Source organism: Mustela putorius, unplaced genomic scaffold (genome assembly GCF_011764305.1).
Source record: "Mustela putorius furo isolate JIRA1106 unplaced genomic scaffold, ASM1176430v1.1 tig00000253_pilon_pilon_pilon, whole genome shotgun sequence".
NCBI lineage: Eukaryota > Metazoa > Chordata > Mammalia > Carnivora > Mustelidae > Mustela > Mustela putorius.
In genome coordinates, this window is record NW_025421329.1 from 4,097,610 (window position 1) to 4,123,708 (window position 26,099).

The 26,099-nt window shown below is 43.4% G+C and overlaps 1 protein-coding gene across 1 annotated transcript in view; it reads left to right on the forward strand.

Annotated features, from left to right (window-relative positions):
* The window catches only part of PCSK2 (proprotein convertase subtilisin/kexin type 2), a 272,552-nt gene that overhangs the window by 136,462 nt on the left and 109,991 nt on the right, over positions 1-26,099 (forward strand). The window contains 3 exon segments of the mRNA NM_001386192.1: positions 9,737-9,850; positions 11,849-11,957; positions 19,465-19,502. Coding sequence (NP_001373121.1) covers positions 9,737-9,850; positions 11,849-11,957; positions 19,465-19,502 — 261 coding nt within the window.

Consider the following 26,099-nt stretch of genomic DNA (forward strand, 5'->3'; position numbering starts at 1 on the left):
TAAATGTTAGTTGGTATCAGGTATCATCTCAGGTGAGCAAACTGAGCCTTAAATAAGTCAACAGCAGGTGCATCAGCACCTGTAACTTAGGTCTGGGGGCCCCAAAGATCAAGTTCCCATCCACAATGCTACCCTGTCTCTTTTACCGCAGCATTTTCTACTAAGTTGAAGTCAATATTCTGCCTAAATAGAAGGAAAACTGTAGCGTCCTTTCCAGGAGATGAAGCGCAGCCCAATCCACTTAAACTCCCCTGTCCCAGCAGCTCAGAGCTTGAAGGGAAAGCCCCCCCGGTGTGCCTCTGGCATCTCATGAGAGGAAGAACAGAGCCTGTCCCGGTTGGCCCTGACTCTGTAAGCACACATCCAAAAGCCCTCGGGTCCTCTCCCCTCCACAGGAGATTGACACCAGGGAGGACGATCAGGCCAGGAGCCAGTGGGGACTTCTGACTTCAGTCTTAATCCTGCGTCCCATGTGGACTGATTTTCAAGCGCCCCCAGCAGGTGTTCTAGCTAACACGTATCGGGCATGATGTTTCTGGAATAGCTATTTTTGTTTTGGTTTAACCTATTTGGGGGTGGGGGGTGTAGGTGAGTCCTCAGCCCATAATAAAAGCTAAGTGATTTATTGTGCAAATTAGGAGGCCTGTGATAAACAGAAGATCCACATTCCTTGGAAAACGCTGTCCTCCTGTGCCTGCCCACGCACCCCCCACACCAGCTCACCGCAGCCTGCCGGCCCCGCCCCTCCCAGCTAGTACTAGCGGAATAGGGAGACGTGATTTTTTAGCGAGTAAATGGAATGTATTTTCTTATGGATGTGAGTTTCTTCTCTTGCAGAGAGAATCCTCAACGTTGTTGTGTTTAGATACTCTGTCCTTCGCTCGCATCTGGTTTGATTTCGGTCCCCGACCTGAGCTTGTCAGAATGGGGACGAGAGAGACAAGGGAGGTGCAGAGGATCCCCCAGCACAGAGTTTCTCAGCCCCAGCTTAGGAATCAAGTACCTGGAAAGCTTTAAGAGATACTGAGGCCAGGCCCCCGCCCAGGACGCATTTCACAAACTCCCCAGGGGATTGTGCCGCCAGCCAGCCTTCAGGACCTCTGCTTCCCACCCAGAACAAGTACGTGGGTGATCAGAGTAGCCGACTTAAGGTGTCTGAGAGCCATATTTTTCAAACGTTCCCTAAACTCTTATGCGTTATTAGTGAGTATGCAGTTTGGTGGAAACGTTCCAGAGGGCACTTGTCAATAATTGCCCTATGGAAATTTAAAATCATAGCGTAATCCGCAATCCCGCTGCTTATAATTTATCCTTGAAAAAACCTCACCAGGGCGCACATGCACGTTTGTGAAGATACTCACAGCAATGTTGAGTAGAATGGCAAAACAGCAACATAATCTGCGCAAGAGTATCCTTCAACAGCTGACAAGGTCATTAAATTTGCTTTAACCACACGATAAAATAATGTGCATCTTTTAAAGAGAATGAGTGTTACTTAAGAATGGCATATGTTTCTTGATCCTTTTGTAGTAAATTTAAAAGAGATACTACCAGATGTTCTATCTATATTACAATAGGTACAGATATTATAACCTAAGTATTATAGGCATCATATGAATAGCATATAGATATTATCACATGTAGGTAAATCTACTGGTTACATAGTATAAAATACACCTATATGTTGATATTAAACATACAGATAGGGACACATGGGTGGCTCAGTCGGTTAAGCATCAGACTCTTGATTTGGGCTTAGGTCATGATCTCAGGGTCTTGAGATCGAGCCCCTAGACTGGCATCCTGCTCAGCGTGGAATCTACTTGGAACTCTCTCTGCCTTTCCCATGTAATGCTCCTTCTCTCTCTCTCCTCCCAAATAAAATAAATCCTTCAAAAAATATATGGCTACTATCCATCAGTATTGTATACGTGCATGTAAATATATACATATATAAATCTCTCCTTCAAATTTACGACACTGCATCAGTTTCTATGACTACCATAACAAATTGCATAAACTTGGTGACCTGAAACAACTTCTTATTCTCTCACAGTTCTGGAGGATGGAAACCCAAACTCAAGGTGTCAGCAGAGCTGAGCTCCTCTGGGTCTCTAGGGGAGAGTCATTCTTGACCTCTTACAGCTTCTAGCAACCATCAGCAATCTTGTTCCGTGGCTGCTTCACTCCACCTATACCTCACATGGCCTTCCACTTGCCTCTGTTCGTGTCTCTTCCCAGTGTGTCTCTTAAAAGGATGCTGGTCATTGGACTTGTTTCATTGGATTGAGAACCTCCCCCCTCCCCAGTAATCCAGAATAGTCTCGTCTCAAGATCTTTAATTACAACTGCAAATCCCCTTTTTCCGATTGAAATCCCATTCACTGGTTCCAGGGATTAGGACATGAGCATATAATTCGGGGGCATACATGGTTGGGGAAATAGATTTTGGCGGGAACATTCAATCTACAGCACTATAAAAGAATCATGCTAAATATACTTTTTAAAAAAAAACTTCCTCTTTATATATGTGTTTGAGTGCATACAAATAAGTATTTTCCGGGAGGACTCAGGAGAAGTTATGAAGAGTGGTCACCTTTGAGGAGAGAGCTATTTGAGAGCAAGGAAGGAAAGAGGAGGATAAATGTTCCCTTCCCATTATGTAACTTTCTGGACTATTTTAATTTTCTAACTGTGAACATATGTTAACGTTCTTCTTCTTCTTCTTCTTCTTCTTCTTCTTCTTCTTCTTCTTTACATCAACAGGGGTTCTCAGGAAGTGGGGAAGGAATTACATTTTTCTTGTCTTCTTTCCTATTTCTTTGCTTGAAAACAAGTTTTATTTAATTAAAGAAGCAATTCACTCAGAGGATTCTTATGTCCAGCCCAAAGAGAAATGGAGAGGTCCAGTCCCACCCTGTCCTTCCCCAGAGACAGAACCAAGATAGAAGGCAGGACAGGCACCAGGAGAGCTGGAGACTAAGGGGTAGTAGACATCTCCTTGTCTCCTCACCTGGGGCTGACATCTTCAGAGGATGGCTGCAAGGCTTCATAGCTGCAGATCTTGCTACCAAGTGAGGATCTCAAAACCTGGATCCCACCAGGGCCTCATCACAGTTCTGAGAGGTAGAAATAGGCTTTTGACAGAGGAAGAAAATTGGCTCTAAGACAGTGTCAACCTTGAGGCAGGTTGGAATCCCCTGGAGAATCTGATATGGTCCAAGTATGGCTTGCATGTGGGGGTTGCTAGACTCCTCCAGGTGACTCAATGGGCACTCCAGGTAGAGGACAGCTGACCTCAGGACCGGGAAGGGAACAGATGTCTGTGGACATGTCCTGTGTGACAGGAACTGTATTTCACAGCCGTTCCATAGCAGGTGACCACACTCGTTCTTCAAATCAACCCTCAGAAGGAGATATGCCCATTCTGTGGTAAGGAAACAGATCTCAGAAATAGCACTGTTATGCTCAAAGATGCAGAGTTAGCAGGGGCAAGTGCCTGTCTCCAACCCACATCTGCGGCAACCACAATCCAGAGCTCCTGACTTCCCATCCAGAGATCTTCCTGCAAAACCTCATGACTCCCTTGGAGGAGTCTCCCCCCAATCCCCTTATTAGGGGTTCCAGTCCTGGGGTGGAGCAAACTCAGAGAAGTTCCACTTTGTTAACTGCTCAAAAGTTTGCCATCAGCAAATGTAGAAAAGCAAAAATGATCACACAACATCCGTTTGAAAAATGCATGGGTTTTGATGTTTCTTACAACCACTCTCAGCAAATGACTAGAGTGACAAAAATTGTATTGCCTTAGGCTGGTGCATCAAAATATGCCAGATAGGTGTCGGCTACTTAGAGGAAACTCCTGGAGACAATAGCAGAGCACTTTTTCAAGAAATGTTGATCACCACACGCTTGATGGCATGGAGGATGATGTGGTGTAGGAAAACATGGATGTGGAATATTCTGAGTTAGATTCCAAATGTGAAACAGGTTTTTTTAAAGATTTTTTTTAATCTGTCTCTGTCAAATATCTCTGAATATCTCTGTCAAATATGACAGAGAGAGAGAGCACACAAGCAGAGCGGCAGGCAGAGGGAGAAAGAGAAGCAAACTCACCTCTGAACAGGGAGCCCAATGCAGGGAAGGACTCCATCCCAGGATCCTGGGATCATGACCTGAGCAGAAATTTAACCAAATGAGCCACAGTTTAGAAACATACTAACCAATTTATTTCCCAACATTTTCCCTCTTTATTTTTTTTTGTTTGTTTGTTTTTGCAAACATTACATAGGGTTCATGAAATCTTCATCTAAATGGAACTATAAGACCACTTCATGTACAAAATAAAGTTTATAAATGAGAAGGAAGCACTATGACAGAGTTTAATTCTCAGGAGCTGTAGTGATTTCCTAGGGCTGAATTAGTTTAATTCTTAGTGGTTGTATTAGTTTCCATAACAAAATACCAAAATCTGGGAAGCCCAACACTACAAAAATTAATTCTCTCACAGTTCTGGAGGCCCGAAGTCTGAAGTCATGGTGTTGGCATGCCATACTCCCTCTGAAATCTCTAGGAGTGGATCTCTCCTTGTTTCTTCCAGCTTCTGGTAGACCCACAAGTTCCTTGGCTACTAGTAGAATAACTCCAACCTCTGCATTTTCCCTCTTCACATGGCTTCACTCTCTGTGTCTGTAGGTCTTCCTATGGCATTCTCCTTCTATGTCTGTCTTTTTCTCATGAGAACACCAGCCATGTTGTTTTAGGGCTCCATCTTCCTCCAGCACCACTTCTTCTTAACTAATTACATCAGCAACAACTCTTTTCCCAAATAGGGTCACATTTTGAGGTATCAGAGGTTAGGCCTTCAATATATCTTTCATGGGGATGTAGTAAACTCATAAAAGTGGTAAAGAAAATAATTCTTGGTGGTACAGAAAATAATGGTGTTGGGGCACCTGGGTTCCTCAGTGGGTTAAAACCTCTGCCTTCGGCTCAGGTCATGATCCCAGAGTCCTGGGATCGAGCCCTGCATCGGGCTCTCTGCTCGGCGGTGAACCTGCTTCCCCTCTCTCTCTGCCTGCCTCTCTGCCTATTTGTGATCTCTCTCTGTCAAATAAATAAATAAAATCTTTAAAAAAGAGAAAATAATGGTGTAACCTAATCTACAACATCACAGGCATAGAACTTCAGTATTTTTGCCAACATGTCGGTTCTGTGTTTTATGCTTCTTTTCTTGTGCTCACTCCAAGCTAACTTGTTTCACCCTTTGGAGGCAGGTTTCCCATAGTGCTCCTCTTTCTCCCCGCCCCTCTCCTGCCCCACACAGTCAATGCTAATTAGCAGCTGTTTAATTATCAGCCCAGCAGGAAGTGATCCAGGCCCTGATCCTTGGAGAGTTACATTCACGGTTAAGCTGTCCCAGATACTGGAAGGTTGACTGTGTTCTGTGCTTTAGGGAGGAGCAATGTGGCTTAGTGGAAAGTACATAGCATTTAGAATTGGTCAGCATGTGTGACTCCGCCATGTTTTCAACCGCTGAACAATGGCTGCTTATAGTCCTTTCCTCAGCTGTAACCATACCCTCTCCACAGTCTTATTGAGAAGATTCTATGTAGCGAAATTACCTTGTTAGCAAAACTTGTAAAATAGAATGCAAATGTGCAGGGATAGTATCTGCCTCCTTCTAGAATGTTCTGTAACTGGTATATTGTAGATGCATGAAAACATTTGTTGACTGAAAATTCTTTTTTTTTTTTTTTTGACTGAAAATTCTTAATTGAAGAGAAGGACTACAAGAGGAAAGGGAGTGGGAGGAGTTTCTTTAAGTAAAATTTGTTCTATGCGCATGTGTCAAACTAAGACTTAAAAGTTGAACAAGAATTGCAGAATATCCATCTGTTTGTTTCTAAGATAATTCCCAGTAACAAACATTCCTGCTTTCTTATGTTTTCCATTTATATAAATGTTCAGTCTAATAGACCAATTTGGGTGAGCAGTCTAAAATACCTAAGCTAACTGTGCATTATTGTTTGGGAAGGCAAGAAGCTTTGGTTCAGTTACATGGCACTGGGGCCACATCAAAGTGGTAATGAAAGGTATTGTGAGTGAAAGGTTACAATTCAGAGCAGGAAGAAGAGAGAATAAAAGTGACCTTTTAGTTATAATATGAGGAACGATTTTGAACTAGGAAATACTTCTCTGATTTTAACAGCTTTATCACACATAGGATTATAACACTAAAGTCTTCTCCAGAGGTCTTTAAAAATAGTTTATAATCTCATCTTTCTGCTAATGGTAATTTCATTTATAATAGAAAACAATCCAAATGACCAGTAAGAGGGGAATCATTGGGTAAATTATGGTACATTATTCTATGGGATATTCAGGTAGCTATTAAAGAGAGCTGTGGAGCAGCATATTAAAATTCCTAAGGTAGGATACTTAGTGAAGAAAGAATACATAATTTTATCTATAGTTCAGTTACTTTTATGTAAAAATTAGGTTTAAATGCAAATTAGCATTGAAAAAGAACCCAGGAAGATTAAAGCAATTTATGATATTCCATGGTATCATTGTGAGGGGGGAGAAAAAAAGCTATTCTCCAGTTTGTGTGTAACAAGTAAAAATACATGTTTAAAAGATGTTTTCTCTCTTGGAATTATAACTGTGATCTTCAAGAAGGACATGAAGATAAACTAAAAGGTTCAGAAATGCTAGCAGTCTTAGGATTTTTAATTTTTAGTGACACTAGATGACAAGATTACAGACACCTACATCATGCTTCTGCACTTCTGGGTTGCAAGGAGGGGTGATGTCGAGAGAGAGCACAGCATTCCAAAGTATCGCTGGTCTCCATTAAAACCTAATTTATGGAATTAAAAATTAATTTTATGGAAATGGATTTAAAGTCTTTTCATTAGACTGCACTCAAGCTAATTGAGTTTGGAGTGCTATTGTCACAGCCATTCCTGCCCCGTTATCTAAAAAGATAGACATCTGATGTGAGTCTTCTTGTTTTTCTGCTGCTGAGAAGAAGCTCCAGAGGGGAGTTTTCAAGCATCCACAGGGCAGCTGCTCCTGGTTAGCAAAGACCCTAGCGAAAGAATGGTGCTGCTTTAGCAAAGTCAGTCATGACAACAGATCCAGTATGATGGGAATCCCTCAGTGGAAGCAAGGCTTACCACCAATGAGTAGTGCAGATAAAGGTCTTGCTCAGGACCACTCCAGAAAGAGGCGATGGCTGAGTTCAGGCTCCATCCCAAGTGAAAGTGACACTCCTGCTGCGCCTCCTTGAATACTTTCTTCCCAAGTAAAAGAAAAGTTTTAAGGGGTGTGTGTGTGACTCTTTACATACAGGTGTGTATATATGTCTAGATAGATCTATCTGTCTGTTCTGTGGCAGCTGTGAGAACACGCAGCGTACATCTCTGACTTCCAGGAGAATAACTAACCAAGGACCCAAGCTGCTGCACTCTGAAATCTGTCACTGTGTTGGCAAGAGGCCATGCTTCCTAGGCAGCTCCAGCCAGTGACTGAGCACAGCAGGAGTACTGAGGCAGGCTGGGAGACACAGGGTTCTTCTGACAGCCGACTTTGAAGGCCCAAAAGACCTACCAAACCTTCCTTATGCTATAGAGCCATTGAGGAAACTTTTGCCCCACCTTTTTGACTTTCTCTTTTATGGGGGTCAAGTTTACATAGCAGTTTCTTTCATTTTCTCTCCTAATAAAAGCCTTGCACATTTAATCTCATCTTGGCATCTGTTTCCCAGAAGATGTGTGTGTGTGTGTGTGTGTGTGTGTGTGTGTGTATACAGAAGATATGTGTGTGTATATATATATATACACACACACACATATTATATACGTATACATATAAGTATATGAATATTTGAATCATAATTTATCTCCATCTGATGGACACTAGTTGTGTCTAGATTTCTGCCATTATAAGACTCTCCATCCATCGCAATGCTCTCAAACATTTGCTATGTGCCACAGTCTATATCTGGTGTTGGGATACCTCCAAAGAACAGAGAAAATGCCACACGAACCACTTCTTTTCTACACATACATCGTTTCTGCTAGAATTAGAGTTTTTCTGTCAAATGAGTCCCTGGTGTGCCTGTGTCAGTGTGTAGAGCAAAATAAGGAACCACTCTCCCATAACATTCCTGCCCATTACAGCACAGCAAGGAAGGGGAGGTCTCCAGACACATTTGTGTTCTCTTCATTCTTCCCTCCCTGCCATTACTGTTGACTTGGATCCTCTTGACTTCCTTGTTCCCATATCAAAGTTCTCAAGTGCAAGTAACACAAACAGATTCTGAATTACTTAAGCAAAAGGGATTTTCCTGGAATGGTATAGGGAGCTCACGATCAGTGGGAGGCTGAAGGATTGGTCTTGCAGAAGCTTTCAGGTTGTGCAACTGTCCCAAGGACCTTTTACAGGGCAAGTCTGATGATTGACCCTCTGAGATAAACAACCTTCAAGGCTTCCTTCTGCTCTCACATCCCTTTCCCAGGGTTCAAATCCATACCCACATGGGCACCGCTGAGGCAGAGAGAGCATGCAGTTTCTTTGCAGATAGGTGTCTCAGATTTCATTCCCAAACACAGAACCTAGTGGATACCAGGTAATCCTCCAAATGCACTAGGAATACTTGAGAAAAGAAGAAATGATGTTGGGCAGCAAAGTATCGTTAAAAAATTCAGGGGCACCTGGGTGGCTTGGTCCTTTAAGCGTCCAACTCTCGATTTTGCTTCAGGTCATGTTCTCAGTGTTGCGAGATCAAGCCTCGAGTCAAGCTCTGCACTGGGTAGAGAGTCTGCTTAAGATTCTCTCTCCCTCTCCCTCTACCCCTACCGCCCCAACACTCGCTCACACATGCGCTCGCTCTCTCTTAAAAAAATAAAAAAAATCAGTATGTAGTGCACACCCTTTTCTACATTTGTGTGGCCCCTGAGTCTGTAGATGTTCAGCCACAGTCCCTGGATGATAAATGCGTGATGCCCAAGTGAAGAGAATTTCATGAATGGGACAAAGTCTAACTGTTGCCAGGAGCCTGCTTGAATAATTCAGTTCCTAAGTTTCATTTCCATCCAAGGACTTGGGGTTCCAATTTTGGAAACAAAAATCGAAGCACTGTCGTTGCCAGGACAGCCCTTTCTCTTCAAGGATCCTTCACTTACCTTCTAGAGCTTTGCTATGAACTTGCCGGCTCTCCAGGCAGGAGACCGTTTGGTTTGGGTTTACGTTTGCATTTGTGTTTGGCTTGATTTGACTTGATTTCAGTTTTAGCTGATTCCCAAATATGATAACACAATCCTCTCTACAAATGTACAGGCTGGAAAGCCCTCCAGAAAAATGGTCCCTGCAGTTCTAACTTTCTCTCCCTCCCTGAATCCACATCAACCTTCTTAACTTAATAGAAGTGTTGCTTCATTTTCTTTTCCTTAGCAACCCCTACCCCCTTATCTTCCGTGAGAGTACTTTTCTCTATCAAATACCCATTTAAAGGAAACTCACTTTGAGCCACCACCAAAGCCAATTTATTCAGCACAGTCAGAAGAATGTTTTCAGAAAATAATCATGGAGTGTAGAGGGTACATAAGATGAACCTGTCTTCCACAGAGGAAAAAATACCTGTGTGCAAATGGAATTTGAATTCATGGACATGAATTCCAGAAGAAGTTGTCCGGGTGGATATTCAGGCAATATGCCAATATTGTCATTCCAGGTAAAGATGGCCTTGCAGCAAGAAGGATTTGACAGAAAGAAACGGGGGTATAGAGACATCAACGAGATCGATATCAACATGAATGATCCTCTTTTTACAAAGCAGTGGTATCTGGTAAGCATGCCATATTATTCCTAACATTTCTCATCTTGAGACTTCAGATTTTACAAAATGCATTTCTATTTCCTTGTTATTCTGTGGGATGTCAGCCAGCATCTGACTCCATGAACCTCTCTGTCCCCTCTGATATGTATTGATTTTCTATCAGCACCCATGCATCATGTTCTCTAATCTGCTTCCTTCTGGAAATGCTAAATAGCCATGAACTCTTAGGGTCAAACCAACTACCAAATGCTGATCAGGCTGCTCCAGAGTTTGAAAAATCACACCAGTGAGTGAGGGAAGACTTGCAAAATCATGTAGAAGTTGAGTCAAGGGTCTGAGGGGAGTAATCCAGGGATCTCAACAGGCAGAATGACTACAGGACATAATGAAATCACAGGGATAAGGAAAAGACTCGGGCAACTTCACAAAGGACAAGAAAGAGAGCTCAAAGACCAAAGCGAGAAAAGTAGCATCCATTAGCACTTCTTAAAATAATGGCAGGAAATCACATCCATGGGGCTTTCCAGGTGGAGGAGTCACACCTCAGAAGCCCTGTCTATCTGGTGAAGTGATTATTATTATCTGACTCACCAGCAGTCCTTCGTGATCCATTTGGACAGGTTGGGTTATATTTAAAAGAGACCCAAATCCTTTAAACCAAACCTAACTACAGGGCATCTTGAGGGAAAAGGAGTGATTAATTTAAAACTGTGAGTGATGTTTTACCTTATTTAATATTAAAAGGTGATGAGCAGGAGAAAAAACTAGTTATAACCTTGCGGACTGAGACATGTATAAGAATACATCACAGCTTCCACTTTGGGTCTTCTGGGTGACTGTACCCTTTGCTTTTGGGCATGGAATCCTACAAATCAGAGACAGGCAACTGAAAAGAGCTCATGTGTGTTAATCAGGTTAGACTACATTTCTTGCGATCACAACCAACCCCCCAAGTCACCCCGGCTTAACAAGTCAAAGCTTTTGCTCACTCATGCTCTACGTCCAACAATTCCTAGTCCCTCAGGGACTCAGGCTCCATGCCAGCTCCAACCCGAGCCCTGCTTTCATGAGCACCTCAACAAGGGGAAGGGGTAAGTCACACACTGTCACCTAAGGCTTCAGCCTGGATGTGACATATGGCACATGAGCCTACATCCTATGGACCCAAACCAGTGATGTGGACATTCTACGAACTTCCTAGGTGATGGAAAAGTGTAACCTGAACACATGAGTGGAAGGAGAAGAGCAGTCATTTTTACCAAGCGCACTAATGACATTCACAGCAGTGTGTTAGCAACCCTGTAGTAACAGCCAACAGGTCACTGTGGGCTTCTGCCGGTACAAGCTCTGACTTCATTGCTTTTAAAACTCATCCTCGGGAAAATCTGTAGTCTAACCTGATTAACACACAGGACAAAGAAACATGAAAAGAGGGTGATGGACATAGTTATATACAATTTCTTTGTTTCCCTTTTTTGAATTTTTTTAGGGAAAAGACTTTTTTTTGCATTAGAATGAGCACTAAAGGTAAGCCAGTTATCTTTGATTTGGTGCATCAAATATTTTTACACGAGATTTGATGTGGTGGCACTGAAATTACAAACGTAAGTAGGACATGCTCCCTCTTGCAAAGCTTACTGCTATTGAGGGAGGAAATCACATTCAGATAAGGATGATCCAAGACCGTATGTGCTAAATTCAAAACTTGAAGTTTTGAAGGTTTTGAATTCTATAAGAATGAGCATTTAATTCAGAACTGGAGAGGGTTCTTGCAATGGCAGCTCTAAGGAGTTTAAAGACAGCAATCCCGTCAGAGAAACATCAATTGTGTGTATCAAAAAATGGAGGGAGAAGTCTGGAAGAGGTGGATGGGGAAACATTCAGGAGTACTGTTTCACAGGAGGCATGGCCTTTGACCAGGGCCTGGCATAGCAGGTACAGACATTTAGATAGGTGCTTTACTGCAACAGACTAATCAGATTCTTTGCTTTGAAATTCCTGAACCAGATCAATACTGGACAAGCTGATGGCACTCCTGGCCTTGATTTGAATGTGGCAGAAGCCTGGGAGCTGGGATACACAGGGAAAGGTGTTACCATTGGAATTATGGATGATGGTGAGTATTTCAAAGCCTTCACATCATTTGGAAGCAAGTGTGTCTTTGCATGCCTTTGGAATACCAAAGATTCATTGCTTAGAGATGCAAATCAAAGACAGAAGAGACACCTGCTGGACCTTACCACCCATCTATACTGTGACAAAATCCTCCCCTTCCTCCAGTTCAGCAGTCTTCAAAATTGAGGATACCTTTAATAAATATTTATTGAATTAATAAATTAAAAATTCAAAAAAATGAACAAAGGAAGACTGGCCATCACCGAACTGTCATTTCTTATTGGGCCACTCTCTGTATCTTACCCTAGAGTATCTTCTAAACCTGTTCGAACTTACCGTGTACTCCAGATCCACACTGTCCAATGAAGTGGCCACTGGCCATATGTCGCTATTTACACTGAATTAAAGCTAAATAATATTAAAAATTCAATTCCTCAGTCACACCAGCTTCATTTCAAGTTCTCAATAACCCCAAGGGGTTAGCAGCTGCTGAAACTGAATTCAACTTCACTTCAATCATCACAGAAAGCTCTATTAGACAGTATGGCTCTATGCCCATGAGGAAGCTTTTTGATAACAGGATTGGAGTTTGAAGAAATTTTGACTTTCAGGATGAACCCTAGTAAAGCAGACCTTGATAACCTTTTATTACATATGCATATATGTATAACACATTATTCTATCCCATATGCCTGCCAGACAAAGATTTAGTAGAGCTTTATTTTCTATAGTTTGTGATATAAAACACAAAGTGTAGGATGGGTAGAATGGGTAGGATGAACTGGTGTTTTTCTAACTACACATGTCCTTGGCTCTGCCAAGATTCTGGAGAATCTCTGCCCTGTGGTCATCTCCCTGGGCAGGTCCCTTGCCCTTCATCAGCCATGTGGCTCCTCCAGGAAAGGCTCCACTGAGCAGTACTAATGCAATTATGCCTAAAGCCCATGTGTGAGAGATGAAACAATGGAGCCTTTCCCTTCTGAAGATTCTCAAAGAACCCTAAGCTGTCCAAAGCAAGCCTTTGAAGCTGAATTGATGGTGAGACAAAGGGAGCCAACATGCTTAAAATTGGTGCTGTCTTTTGTGTGGGCTCATTAAATATCCACATAAAAACAATGCCTCCGCGTTTTCTGATGTGGGAGATGTTTGAAGTGGATGTAAAAGCTTTCTCCGGTGGCCGAGGGCTTTCACAGGAATAAAGGAGCTCTGCAGGAGAAAGAGTGTGTGTACAAGTGGGTCTTGGGAGCTTATAGTTCTTCCTTCCTTCCTAATGCTTTGGATTGGAAACCAATGTAACTGAGACCAGCTCACCCAGGAGAAAGATGTGTCTGTGTTCCGAGTAAATCTGCCTAGGATATATTGTAATTATGCAACATCTGAGGGTTAGAAAAGCACCCTAAAAGTGGCCGCAGACAGATGTATTGCCTTTATGAAACTGAACAGCCCGTGATGCCTACTTCTGGATTCTTTAACTGTAACCCCCTGACAGACTGTGAAGCAACCCTTCCAAAAAGACAAAAGGGAAGGATGAGCCCTGACTCTGACCCACCTTTCCTGATGTGAGAAGCTAAGCCCTTCAGAAAGTCTCAGCAGAGTTTCTTATTTGATATTATTTCTTCTGATTTAGTGGTCTTTGGGCATCTTCCCAAAAAACCAAACTCTCTACCCCGCCCCCCAATTTAAACTCCCAACTCCTCCACTGCTTTGGTCATCTACTGCTGCAGAATATACTACCCCCAAATTGAATGGCTTAACACAACCACCATTTTCCTATCTCTCATTGTTCTGTGGATTAACCAGGCTCAGTTGGGAAGTCCTGCTACTGATCTCTCTGGGGTCTCTCATGTCATAGGGGTCAGAATGCAGCTGGAACTAGTGTCAACTGGAGGCTTAACTGAGATACTAAAATGGCCTGGCCTCCCTCCCACTCCATGTAGTCCCAGGACGTCCCTTCTCCACCTGGTCTTTCCAGCAAGGTAGCTGGATTTCTTACAGATAGCTTGGGGAATCACAGGAACAGTCATTCTAAGCTGCCATTCCTCCTCTAGGCCAGGCATGGAATGCACAAGCATCATTCAGCCACTTTTTTTTTTTTTAAGATTTTATTTATTTATTTGTCAGAAGGAGAGAGAGAGAGCACAAGCAGGGGGAGCAGCAGGCAGAGGGAGAAGCAGACTCCCCGCTGAGCAGAGACCCTGAGGAGGGACTCAATCCCAGAACCCTGGGATCATGACCTGAGAAGAAGGCAGATGCCTAACCTGCTGAGGCACCCAGGCGTCCCATCCTTTTTTGGAGGAATGGTCTCAGAGCCAAATTCCAGGGAAGGAGGAATAGGTTCCACATCCTGGTGCAGAGTTAAACAAAGGATTTGTGGCTGGCTTTAATTCAGCACATGCTTATTTGGTGTGATAACTGAAGAAGAGAAGAACCACTAAGCCACTCTCCAAATCCGCTATTAAAAAGCAAGATGAGCACATTTGGGATACGAGCAGCCTCCCACACTACAGGGACAATGGTCAGCAGCCTCAGACCATGTCACTGGGCATCTCTGCCCTAACACCTAGAATGTGAAGTGCAATGGTGAGGCTGGGGGCATCAGGAAATGGTATGGGATCATTTCCCAGATATTTGCTAAGCAAAATATCATTCTCCAACAGGATAAAGACACACAGATACTGACTTCATACCTAAGAGCAGAAACAATGTCATATTTCCTAATCATTGCTCTCTTTATTTTGACGTGTATGGGAAATAGTTTGATTACCTGCATGTGGGAGAGTCAATCTATAGATAGCTCCATTTTAATTGTCATTCATACTTTCTGGTTTCACAACTCAGAACTAGACCAACATCCTCTGTTGGATCCAATGACTCCATACATACTCAATAAATATCTGCTGCTTTCATGTAGGTGCAACTTACTGTCATTTCCACACACTACACATCAGGAGAGTACCACCATGGTTATCTGTTGCCCACAGGGGCAGAAAGCATTTCTTAAGGGTTTGTTCTGATGTTCCAGGCTTGGAAATGCCAACAAGGACCCCACTTAATGATAACAATTCCCCCCTTTCATCGCAAACAGAGTTGTTTGGTGTTGGGAACTTGAACTAGAAAACAAGATATGGCCAACAAAACATGGAGATGGATAGGAGCCACCCAGTCCAGGCACAATTCTGGACAGGTGCAGGCTATCAAGGTTATAGATGGTCAGTGAAGGCAAGAGTCAAGGACATTAGCCAACATCAGACGGTGCCAAGGAGGTAAAACTGAAGATCAGGGATGCAGGGTCAGGGAGAGCTTCAAGCTGAAGCAACAATAAAAACCTAACATTTCTTGGGATGCCTGGGTGGCTATCAGTTAAGCATCTGCCTTTGGCTCAGGTCATGATCCCAGGGTCCTGGGAATCAAGTCCCACACTGGGCTCCCTGCTCAGCAGGGAGCCTGCTTCACCCTCTGCCTGCTTGTGCTCTCTCTCTTTCACACAAATAAATAAATAAAATCTTTAAAAAAAAAAAAACTAACATTTCTTGAGTACTCACTATATACTAGACACCACCTGCCAATTTGGAAACAGTCACAGTTATCCTCTAAGATTAGTGCTATTGTCCACATGTTACAGATGAAAAAACCAAGGTTAGGGAGGCAAGAAACTACCTAAGATCTTACCCACCCTCTTCAGTGCTTGAAGCCCACTCCTTGGCTTGACTCCCTGGTGAGTCTTTGTGAACCGGATCTCATCCTTGCCAATGGAGGTTCAAGCTCAAGGATCAGGCAGTCAGCCGCACCCTCCCAAGAGAGTTAGAAGTCTGCATCACATAGAAAAGCAAAGTTTTCTCCCCTAAGTTGGGCTTTGCTGGTCTCAGAAGGACTAGTAGGCTATCTGTTCCAGTTATTAATCCTGTATGATAAATGACTCCAACTCTTAGCAGCTTATAGTAACTATTTATTTTGCTCATCACTTTGTGGCACAGGAACTCAGGAAGACAGCTGAGCACTTCTCATTTGAGGTTTCTCATGCAGTCAAGGGCAGAATGCTGGCTACCCAACAGTCATCTGAAGGTTCAGCTGGGGTGTACATTCATGGCTCATCCCCATGGTTGACCACTGACGTTGGCTGCCGCAGCTCAGTTGAGCCTTTCATACCAAGGGCCACACAGGAGCTTCTTCCTTGGCTATTGACTTCCTATCCTCCCTCCCTGAGTGGACAAGTGTCCAAAGGGAACAAATGGAAGATGCCTGGACTTTTCTGACCTAGCCTTGAACGTCATGCAACATTTTATTGATAGAGGCAGTCATAGACCAGTCAGATTGAAGAGGGGGAGAACAGCCCTACCGATGTATGGCATTATTATACATCTCAACTGAATTACTAACATTGTAACTAGGAACGGGTCTATGGAGCTCCTTGCTAATTCTCTGAGGTCTCCAGAACCATCAGAGCTTCCTGAGCATTTGAAACATTGTGGATTAGACTTTCTGAAAAGACTCAAACTGATGATGGGATACTAATATAAACTATAACCAAGTAATTATCATTTGCATTCCACATTGTGTTATGATTGGCTAGTGATGAGTTGGTCCCCACTGTAGACTGGGAGCTATAGATACCTGAAAGCTCAGGTTCTGTGTCTAAATTGTCTGTTTTTCCAGGATCTGCATCGTGCCTGGTATTCACTGCTGAAAATAACCCAATAAGTTCAAAATAAAATTGAATACATTCATAATACAAGAATTAAAAAATAAATAAACTGATTGAGAAAATGTATTTAGTACACTCCACCTCTAAAGATAATCAAATAGACAAAAATATTAAAATACTATTTCATTACAAGTCCATTATTTTCATGCTTTAGTTTACTATATTTTTTGAATCATGTCTGCATTCCCTGATGGTTCTATCAGTAATCTCTTCTTTCTCAGACTAAAGTCTGTGTCTGTACCAACTTAACACTCAGACTTCCCCTTAACCTAATTAAAGATCCTTAATTTTAATTGGGCTAAATTTATCTTGTTTTAATTTTAATTTCCTTCAAGTCTCAAATTATCTTTGCCTTGATAGTTTCCCTTTACAGAGAAGAAACTACTATTTCTCAGAAAATTTCTCTTCCAGACAACTTACACTATCAGAACATGGGGTCATCTTTTAAAAATTGTCCCCCCGCATGGACTAGGAGCTTACTCTGTCCACTCCATGCATCAACCTGGTATTGCCGTAGCTCCAGGAATGTTTACCCTCTGGGGGAAATACCCAGGTGTCTGAAGTCAGCTTGATTTATTGTGGGGGCATCGATATCACCTGAGATTTTGGGTGCTGGATGCTCCTGCCTTAGAGTGTCTGGCCAGGTGACTTGTACCTGGCTTTCCCGAGGCTTAAGTGTGTATATACATGCACCACAATCTTCTTACACACTACAAACATGAATAGAAGGATGACCATGCAGAGGCCCCTGGCTGGCTCAATCAGTACAGCCCATGACTCTTGATCCCAAGATTGTGAGTTCAAGCCCCACGCTGGGTGTAGAGATTACTAAAAATATAAATAAACTTGAGAAGTATAATTATGTCAAAAAGGAATTGATTCCCCGCTAGGAAAAAAAAACATATTCTCTGTGTGCCCACTGCCCACTGTGTGCCCTAATTTATCTATAGGTTACAAATGTTTTGCCCCACATTGAATTCACAAAATGTAACCAGTTTCAACAAATACATACAACAATTTAATTCAACACAACATTCTAAGACCCAGTAGATTTTTGAAAATATTTCTGCTCTTCTGCATTATCCACATGACTCTAATGATGTGTCACCAATGGTGACAGCAATAAATACAACGTATCAAGTGTTTACTACAAGCTAAACGCACTTAATGAATTGGTCCTTATCTTGAACACTGTTCTGCAAGGTAAATAATATTCCCATTTCAAAGATAAGGAAACTGAGGCTTGGGGAAATTGTGTCACTTGGCAGAAGCCTCACAATTATTACAGAACAGAACCAGATCTGCTGGTCTCTGTAGCCTGTGCTCATCTCCAACCCACCCCACAGCTGAAACACACCATTTCTGAATTAGGGTCCAGGACAAGGGCTGGCAAACTTTAAAAATACTAGTCCTCAAATCTTCTGATCCCTGTCTTTCTACAGTCCTTGGGAGGGAGTTCAGGAGAGCAGGAAATGGAGGACGGTGGATGGGAAGTGACAGGCTATCCTCTCCCAAACTACAGAAAGCAGTCATGAGTGACAGCAGTAATTTGACATGCTTTGCATGCCAAAGTACCAGCAGCAAAATGTAACATATGTTCTGTAGGACAATGACTCCCAGTCCAGAAATTTCTTATGTAACCAAAAAAACAAAGGAGGATTTTTTTTTTTTTTTTAATGCAACATCCCAGTCCCAGTTCTTTTTGCGGGGCAAAGCTCTGTCTGCGACCAGGCCTTAGGGTGCTCACATGGAAGGTGCCACCTATCAGAGAAACTGAATGATACCTCTAGCTTTTAAACACAGCAAATCCAATAGAGCTAGTAAGTGCCACCGAGCTATGTGCACTTCACCGTTCATGCCGCTTGATGGAGAAGAAACCAGCCGAGAGAGGCCAAGCACCTCACCTGAAATCATGCACCCAGCTGGCAGCAGGATTGGAATTAACACTTCAGGATTTTGACTCCAAAATCTATGCTGGTGACTGTGACACCCAGAGATGCAGGTTTTGTGAAGAGCTGGGTGCTGCAGAGGTTATATGGCTCTGCACCCCTGGCTGAGAGCTTTCAGCATGGCCTTGAAGTTCCATGATGCTTTCTGAGGCCTCACAGGTAAGGGAATGCAGTGGTGTTCCTAACTCTACCATTGCAGACACTCTTGGGCAGCAAGATGGGCCACATCCAGGAGAAAGCACATGGCTCCTGCTGGGAAGCTCAAAGTCACAGTCTTCCTAGAAAGCTATATTCTGCAGGGACAAGATCAAATCTCACCCCGGACACTTCACTGGACACCATTTGCTCTCTGAGAAAGTGCCTTTCCCACCCAGCGGTGTTTTTCTGATTAAACCATGCCAGAGAATATTCCCCTAGTCCATTGCTGTCTGTACCCTGTTAAATAATAATCGTCTTTCCTCCCCAGGGCCAGTTTCATCTCAGAAGAAATGCCAGTTGATGCTTTGAAAAATGTCAGGATTTCCACAAATCTTAGATCACTGCTCTGACGAGCCATCCATCTTGCAGACACTAAGCCCCTCAGTACGGACATGCATGTCAGAAAGTCTTATCCTGGGGCCACAGATCTAATTGGCTTCACTCTTCTGACGCTGTCTGGTGGCAGCTCTCTCCCCACTCTGGAGGTGCGGCCCGCCCTCACTCGGGAAGGGAAACGCAAGGACGGGCCTGAAGCACGTGTGCTAAGCCCACTCCATTCTCCTGGCGCCAGCCCCATAAGGAGGGTGTCTTCTTGAGCATCTTCCCTGAGGACGCAATGGCGGGTATTAACCTTCCATCCTGTGGTGTTCTTTTCACAGGGATTGATTATCTGCACCCGGACCTGGCCTCGAACTACGTAAGTACAAGCTGACCTGGGTGGCTGCGCGCGCACACAGAAACACATGCACGCATAACCACGCACGCGCGCTCCAACCGCCCCACTTGCTGGAGCCACAGCTCAGGCCAGGAGCAAAGGGCCAAGGCCAGGGGCCTGGTAGCCTGGAATGGTGGTGGCTTTGTGAGAAGACTGTCAGGAGACTTGTGGTCTGAAAGAGCAAGCCCGGGAAATAGGGAGCAAGCTTTAATACCCTCCCTAGCGAGGACATTGAATTGACGGGTGGAAATGTGCCATTTGGGTTCTTGCTGGAGAAAACCAACGGCAAAAAGTCGAAAAGAGGAGCAACCGGCATCACAACTGTAGCTTTACCAAAGCAAGGACGTCACCGGTTTTTTTTTGTTTGTTTGTTTGTTTGTTTGTTTGTGTTTTTGTGCTTATGAGCACCCCGCCCTGACTTCCCCCTGCAACGCTGAGTCCAACCTAAGGTATCCTTTGACAAATAAGACCTATTCACAGAGAATCATGATACACACCGTTGAGCTAGGTCCATGCGCTCTAACTTTTTACCTAGCAAATCACACACTGCTTTTCCTGGTGGAACCTGCAAACTCTTTCAACATGAGAGATCGCTTTATGTTCGCCCCCAGGGAGTACGCTAGCCAAGCCCTGCTGTGTCCGTACTAAGCTATACTTCTCCCGTAACCTCCAGGTCGAAGTATTTTTTTTTTTTTAAATATTACTTTAGTTAGCTGAAGAGTCTCATCTTAAGGAATGCTTTCGGTTCAACATTCTGGGTCATTCGTCCTGGAAACTATGTACATGCACATTGCAAAGAGAGAACAGAGATTTTCTGTTTATTGCCTTAAGAATTGCGGGGGTGGGGGGGAGCACCCATCTGCTGAGCTTCTATTAACTCCATGGGTCTTATAAATCTAGAGGAGTATCTGTTGGACTAAGCATCTTCTTAATAAGGATAATAATAAGAATAAATTTAAATGAATCATTGGCACAGTCCAGTCAATACACCCCCTCAGAAGGAAATGACAGAAGTTAAACCAAAGCTTTATTCTCAGAGATGAGAATCCACCTTTATAGAGAAGAGAAGAAACTCCCCGTGAGTTTTAAGTTCTGCCAAAGCACCCATCTGCAGGTCTGAGGAAGCAGATCCCTCCCTTGTCTCTGGGACCTTCTTCTCCCACTGCTCACACCATAGAGCTGTCCACCTGACCGTTCCTTCTGTCTCCTTGAAGGTTCTGCCCCATGCAGGGCCTTGACCACATCCTCCAATGACCTCTCTCTCTCTGCCTCCCCAGAAGAGGAGATTGAGAAATGCATGTGTTGCATTTGCTGCAAGGCTCTGATACCCAGACGCCTTTCCTTAGGGAAAAATGGCAAATGGATGATATCCTGCTGGGCCAGCAGGTTCGTTTCCACCATGCTGCTCCCTGCATAGAGGCATTTATATTCTTTTCCAGGCTGATCAGGGGGCCCCACTGTCTCCAGGACCCTAGTGCTTCACAGAACAGCCAAGGAAGGTGCTATTCACTTTCACAAACCAGTGTTAGTGCATCTTACAACTCGTAGGACTTTAAGTTAGGGGGGTTCATCAGACGGGCTGGAAGCTGACAGTGCATGGCCTCCCTCCAGCTGGTGCAGCCCCCATGCAGGTCACTCCTATATCCAGTGAACGTGATAATCTCTACACTATGGAAACATCCTGAAGTCACTATACAGAGAGTGACCTGCACATCCTTCCCTTCTCCCCGCCCAGCCCATGTGCTTCTGTGACAGACTGCCCCCAATGCCTGTTAATCAGATTAAAAAGAGATAGTAATTCAAGTGGAGAAAATAATCCTCTGAGGCTCTGATGAACTACAGGTGCAACACTAATCTGCCAAAAACCCTGAACAATGCTAGGGCTTCTATGAGTGCTATGTTCATTCTTTCTTTCTTTCTTCCTTTCTTTCTCTTTTTCTCTCTCTCTCTCTTTTTTTGTTTCATTCTAAAAAAATTTTTTCTAATTAAAAAATAAATAACATGTTCTCAGTAGAAAATTTGGGAAAGCACAAAATATATTCAAAACCTGCCATAACACCATTCTTAATATTTTAGCGTATTTTGGACTTCTAACGTGAATATTTTTTAATAAAATTGGGCTCTGTTGTATAAACAGCTTCCCTCCTTTTACTTGATTTGTCATAAACATTTTTTATATTACTAAATATTCTTCAAAACATGATTATAGGGGCTATGTAGTCTTGTCTCATGTTGTAATTATATTTGGACATTCTAATCCCCAATTGTTAGATAGCTAGCTTGCTTCCAATGCGTGTCTCACTCAAAGATGGAGAATGACAGATGGTGACAAAGATGGTAGAGGGACTCCACAAAGTATAACCTGCTAAGGAAAGCTGAAAAAACTCGGGGGAGAAAAGATAACTAAGAGACACACTAAATACATTTTCAAATAGTTCAAATTCTCCTTGAGAAATGAGACATTCAACTTGTTCAGGACTTTCCCCCAAGAAAATCCCCACCTGTGGGAGACAGCTGCAGGAAGAAGAGTGTAGTTCAGTTAAAGGAAGAACTGTCCAGTGATTGTGGCTAATGAAGAAAAGGAGCTAGCTCTCCCAGGAAAGAATGAGTTCTCCATATCTGAAAATGGTCAAGGGGAGGGTTGATGACCATTTGGTGGGAATGTGGAGGCGATGACACCATGTCCTCTAAATTCAAACTGGATGTCACCTAAGAATTGAATGGGAAATGTGAGTTCCATACAAAACAGCCTCCATCCAGAGGAAGATCTGAGTCTTCAACATTTATCAAACATTTGGACCCTTACCAAAAATTACCTATAATCACACATGGCTGTGAAGTGTTTCTGGGTCATTGGTACAGGTGAGAAAACAATGTCCAAATACCTCCTTCTCAATTTCTCAGTGGAGAACCTGAGCCTCAACAGGTTGGTTCCAGTCAGTGTCTCTCTCACTCTGTGTGGAGTGGACAGTGACAACTTTGAAGCTACTAACCAAATTTATCTTCTTTATTTGTAATTAAAAATTTTACACTATAATTAACAGAACGAGGATAGCAAGTGGAGTAGAGCCACCCAGGAGAGCAATGAAATCAGTGGACGGTGATAAGCTCAAAAATTGTTTGAGCAAAGAATTAACAGGCAGCGTCACACCTTGTTAGGTGACTTAATGGCCTGGATGTGATGAGCTTGCCTAGTGCCCTTCTAGTGACATGTGCTTTGGGTTTCTCCAGAAGCAAAGCTTGAAACCAGGGTCAGAGTGCAAATAGTTTATTTGGGAGGTGATTCTCGGAACCAAGGATAGAACGGGGAATGAGACACAGAAGGCAAGGCAGCCAGTAAACAGTGCATTATCAAAGTTATCATGGGGAGCAGCTTGAATTCAATCCTGCTGAGGAATTCAGGAGATGGTGTAGAACATGCATGCCAGAGTTTCCCCACTGGGATGAGCTCCCCGCAGAGGCTGGGGTATTTATACATCTATTCCTTTTAGTCATTGGTTGAGGGCTTGTCCTAGAGGATGTGGATATACCTTCTACAGTCTCAGAGAAAGCCCTTGGCAAAGAGACACTTGTACAGGCAGTTGGATGGAGTTCCCCAGGGGATGGGTGACAAAGGCATATAGGCCTGGTACCTGCAACAGTCACCATGGGAGGATGACTGTTAATTTATTATAGGTTACAGTAAACAGAAATGTACTGTGTTGTGAAAATTCCTTCTCACTACTGATTATTTTCAGTGAGAAGTGAAAACTCTAACAGAGGCTTTTGGACGGCTGTAACAAAAATTTCTTGATAAAGTTGACGAAATGTTTTCCAAAGCAGAATTAATTTCAAAGGATCTTAATTCCATGTATTAAAAAAGAAGAGGGACACCCAAATGGCTCAGTCGGTTGAACGTCTGACTCTTGATTTTTGCTCAGGTCATGATTTCAGGGTTATGAATTCAAGCCCCAAGTCAGGCTCTGCACTGGGTATGGAGCCTGCTTAAGATTCTTTCTCTCTCCCTCTCCTGCTTCTCCTGCCCTTGCTTATGAAATTCCTCTCTCTAAAAAGAGAGAGAGAAAAATCTGAGTATGCTGGTACTCCAGTGTTCTTTCCATTTAAACTGAGAATTGAAATCCTTTGAAAGCTGCAAATCAATATATAAATGTAAGTCATTAGTGTTCATTTAATTCAACAAATCTACATTGAATCTGTTGATTGTTAGGAGCAAAAGATAATAATACCACTTTTATCATTACTCTGTTATTCTGTGATTGAATTTAATCAGAGGGATCTTGTCCCACCGGTCAAATATCACTATTCCAAATGATTAAAATCCTCTTTTCCCCAACCCTTCAGGAATAACATGAAATGAGTATTGGCCAAGAAACACTTTAGAACAAGTCAAAATCGGAGTTCCTCTACCCCGTTCTCTCTGTGCAAACTGCCCAGATGTATGCTCTAACTCCACTGAACCCCTATGTGTTGAGCCCACTATGTGCAAGCCTCAGAGGGAGAGGAAAAGCAGTGATGTTCTGGGTGTTCTCCATAGGAGCATAAGTCAGTGAGGACACAGGCATGGGATGCATCTAACAGGGGAGACTCAGGCAGGCAGGGCTTGTTTATCACTTTCCTATGTGGCCCCCGAGCAGTGACGACCACAGGCCAGTGCTCACAGTACTGGTCCAAGCCTATGGGTTCTTCAAGGTCTCTAAAACAGAGGAGGACTCCTTCAAGAGCACATAATATGTGACTGAGGAGGTGGCTTTCAGTGGACAGGCAGAGGGAATGGAGCTGACGGTCTCCTGTTTTGCTCCAAGCCTTCTCTGCTGGATCTACAGAGGTGAAGAAACGCCTAGAGGTTCTGTAAAATCCAGGGAGAGTCTTCTCCTGTTGAGTTGGGTTTTTCTCAGTGGTGGAACTGAGACAAAGATTTAAAGGCAAGTCATTGATTTCAGAGAAGATTCCAGGAAGCACCAGCCAGGGAGAAGAGATGTGATACCAGAAGGGAGAGCAGCCAGGAAAGGGTTTTTTAGGAAGCCAGTAACCACTGAGGGCTATGGGAGCCTATTCTCATTGTAGAACTCTGGAAAGCAGTGTAGATGGAACCTTCACAGAATTACCCACAACACTTGTCGAACGGTGGTTGAGGGCTATGCCTCAGAACCAAGTTCAAGGGGGGAGCTCGGGAAGTTACCTCTCTGGCTCTTCTGGCCTGTCCACCACTGTACAGAATAGGGTCAGGAGACAGAGAACAGAGAGTCTTCAGACACAGAGTGGCAAGTGCTGGCAGTTGGAAATTGGCCAGCATGTGAAGGTAGGTTTTCTAACAACATGACAACAGTGGAAACTGAGTCAAACCTGAGTATGACCCTTGAATCCCTAAGTCATAGTTCTGCAATCTTAGACTATGAAACCATTAAACTCCCTTGAACTTAATCTTCTTGTTTGTGGAAAGGTCGAAAAGAATATCAGGTTTGTCATGCAGTATTGTTGAGATAACATGTGTATCAGGCATATAATAGATGTTCAACATACATTCATTTCCTTCTCAAAAGAGTTGAGATCATAACTCTGCACCATGGCAGCTTGTCCTGCTGGAGGAAAGCAGGGGAGTGCCTTAAAAAGCCAGCGCAATTGCTCAGTGAACAACATGGTCAGCTCAGAGTTATCATCCAGACCAAGTGTAAGGGCATGAGAGAAAGCAGAAGCCAAAAAGTGGAGGTCACCGAAGTAAATCTAAAAGGTCTCTTTGAAAGATAAAAGTTTGATTTTATTTGAAAAAAATGAAAGATTTATTTGAAAAAGAACATCCAAGCAAACAGAAGATAGAGGGGGGAAAGAAGACCCATTGCTCACAGCCAGGGATATAATGAAGAAGGATGGCCTTGAGAAGCAGAATCTCTGATCCACATCCAGCTTCTCTGTCCCAGATCTTTGAACTAAAAGAATATTCGTGGATATTCAGAGGGGAGGGCTAATTCCCAGGTGAGTGAAGGGATTATAAAATAACAGTTTTTCCAAATGAGGATTTCTCCGGGCCAGGAAATGACATCTCCTGATGTTTCGGTGATTGCCGGGTAGGGCATAGGCATCTGCCGTAGGGGCTCCATCTTTCAGCTGGGAAAGTGTGGGCCACTCTCAGAGCAGCCTTGAGACCCTGTGCTGAAAATTGGTGCAGATTAACATGCTCTTGTTGGAGTTTTCCATGGATTCTTGACTGCACCAAATGTGGAAGAGTGTGTTGACCAAGAACTATAGCTTCTGAAAGAAAGCACCCTTCCCAACTCTTGACTTTGGGCTGGGCCTTGTGACTTGTTTAAAGCAATAGATTAATACACAGGTGTTGTGCCAGTTCATGGATGAGGTCTTACAAGGCCTTGTATGTTCCCATGTGCCCTCCTATTCCTCTACTGTCACCATTAGAAGAGCATACTCGAGCTAAGCCTGCTGGATCCAGGAGGTGGTGAGGAGCTGGCAGAGTCTGAAGCACAGCCACTAAGTCAGTCCATAGAACTGCAGTAAGAAACAGAGCTACCTTTCTGAGCCCCCCCCCAATACCATCTGAAACAAGCAAGCTCAGCCAAGAAAGCAGAG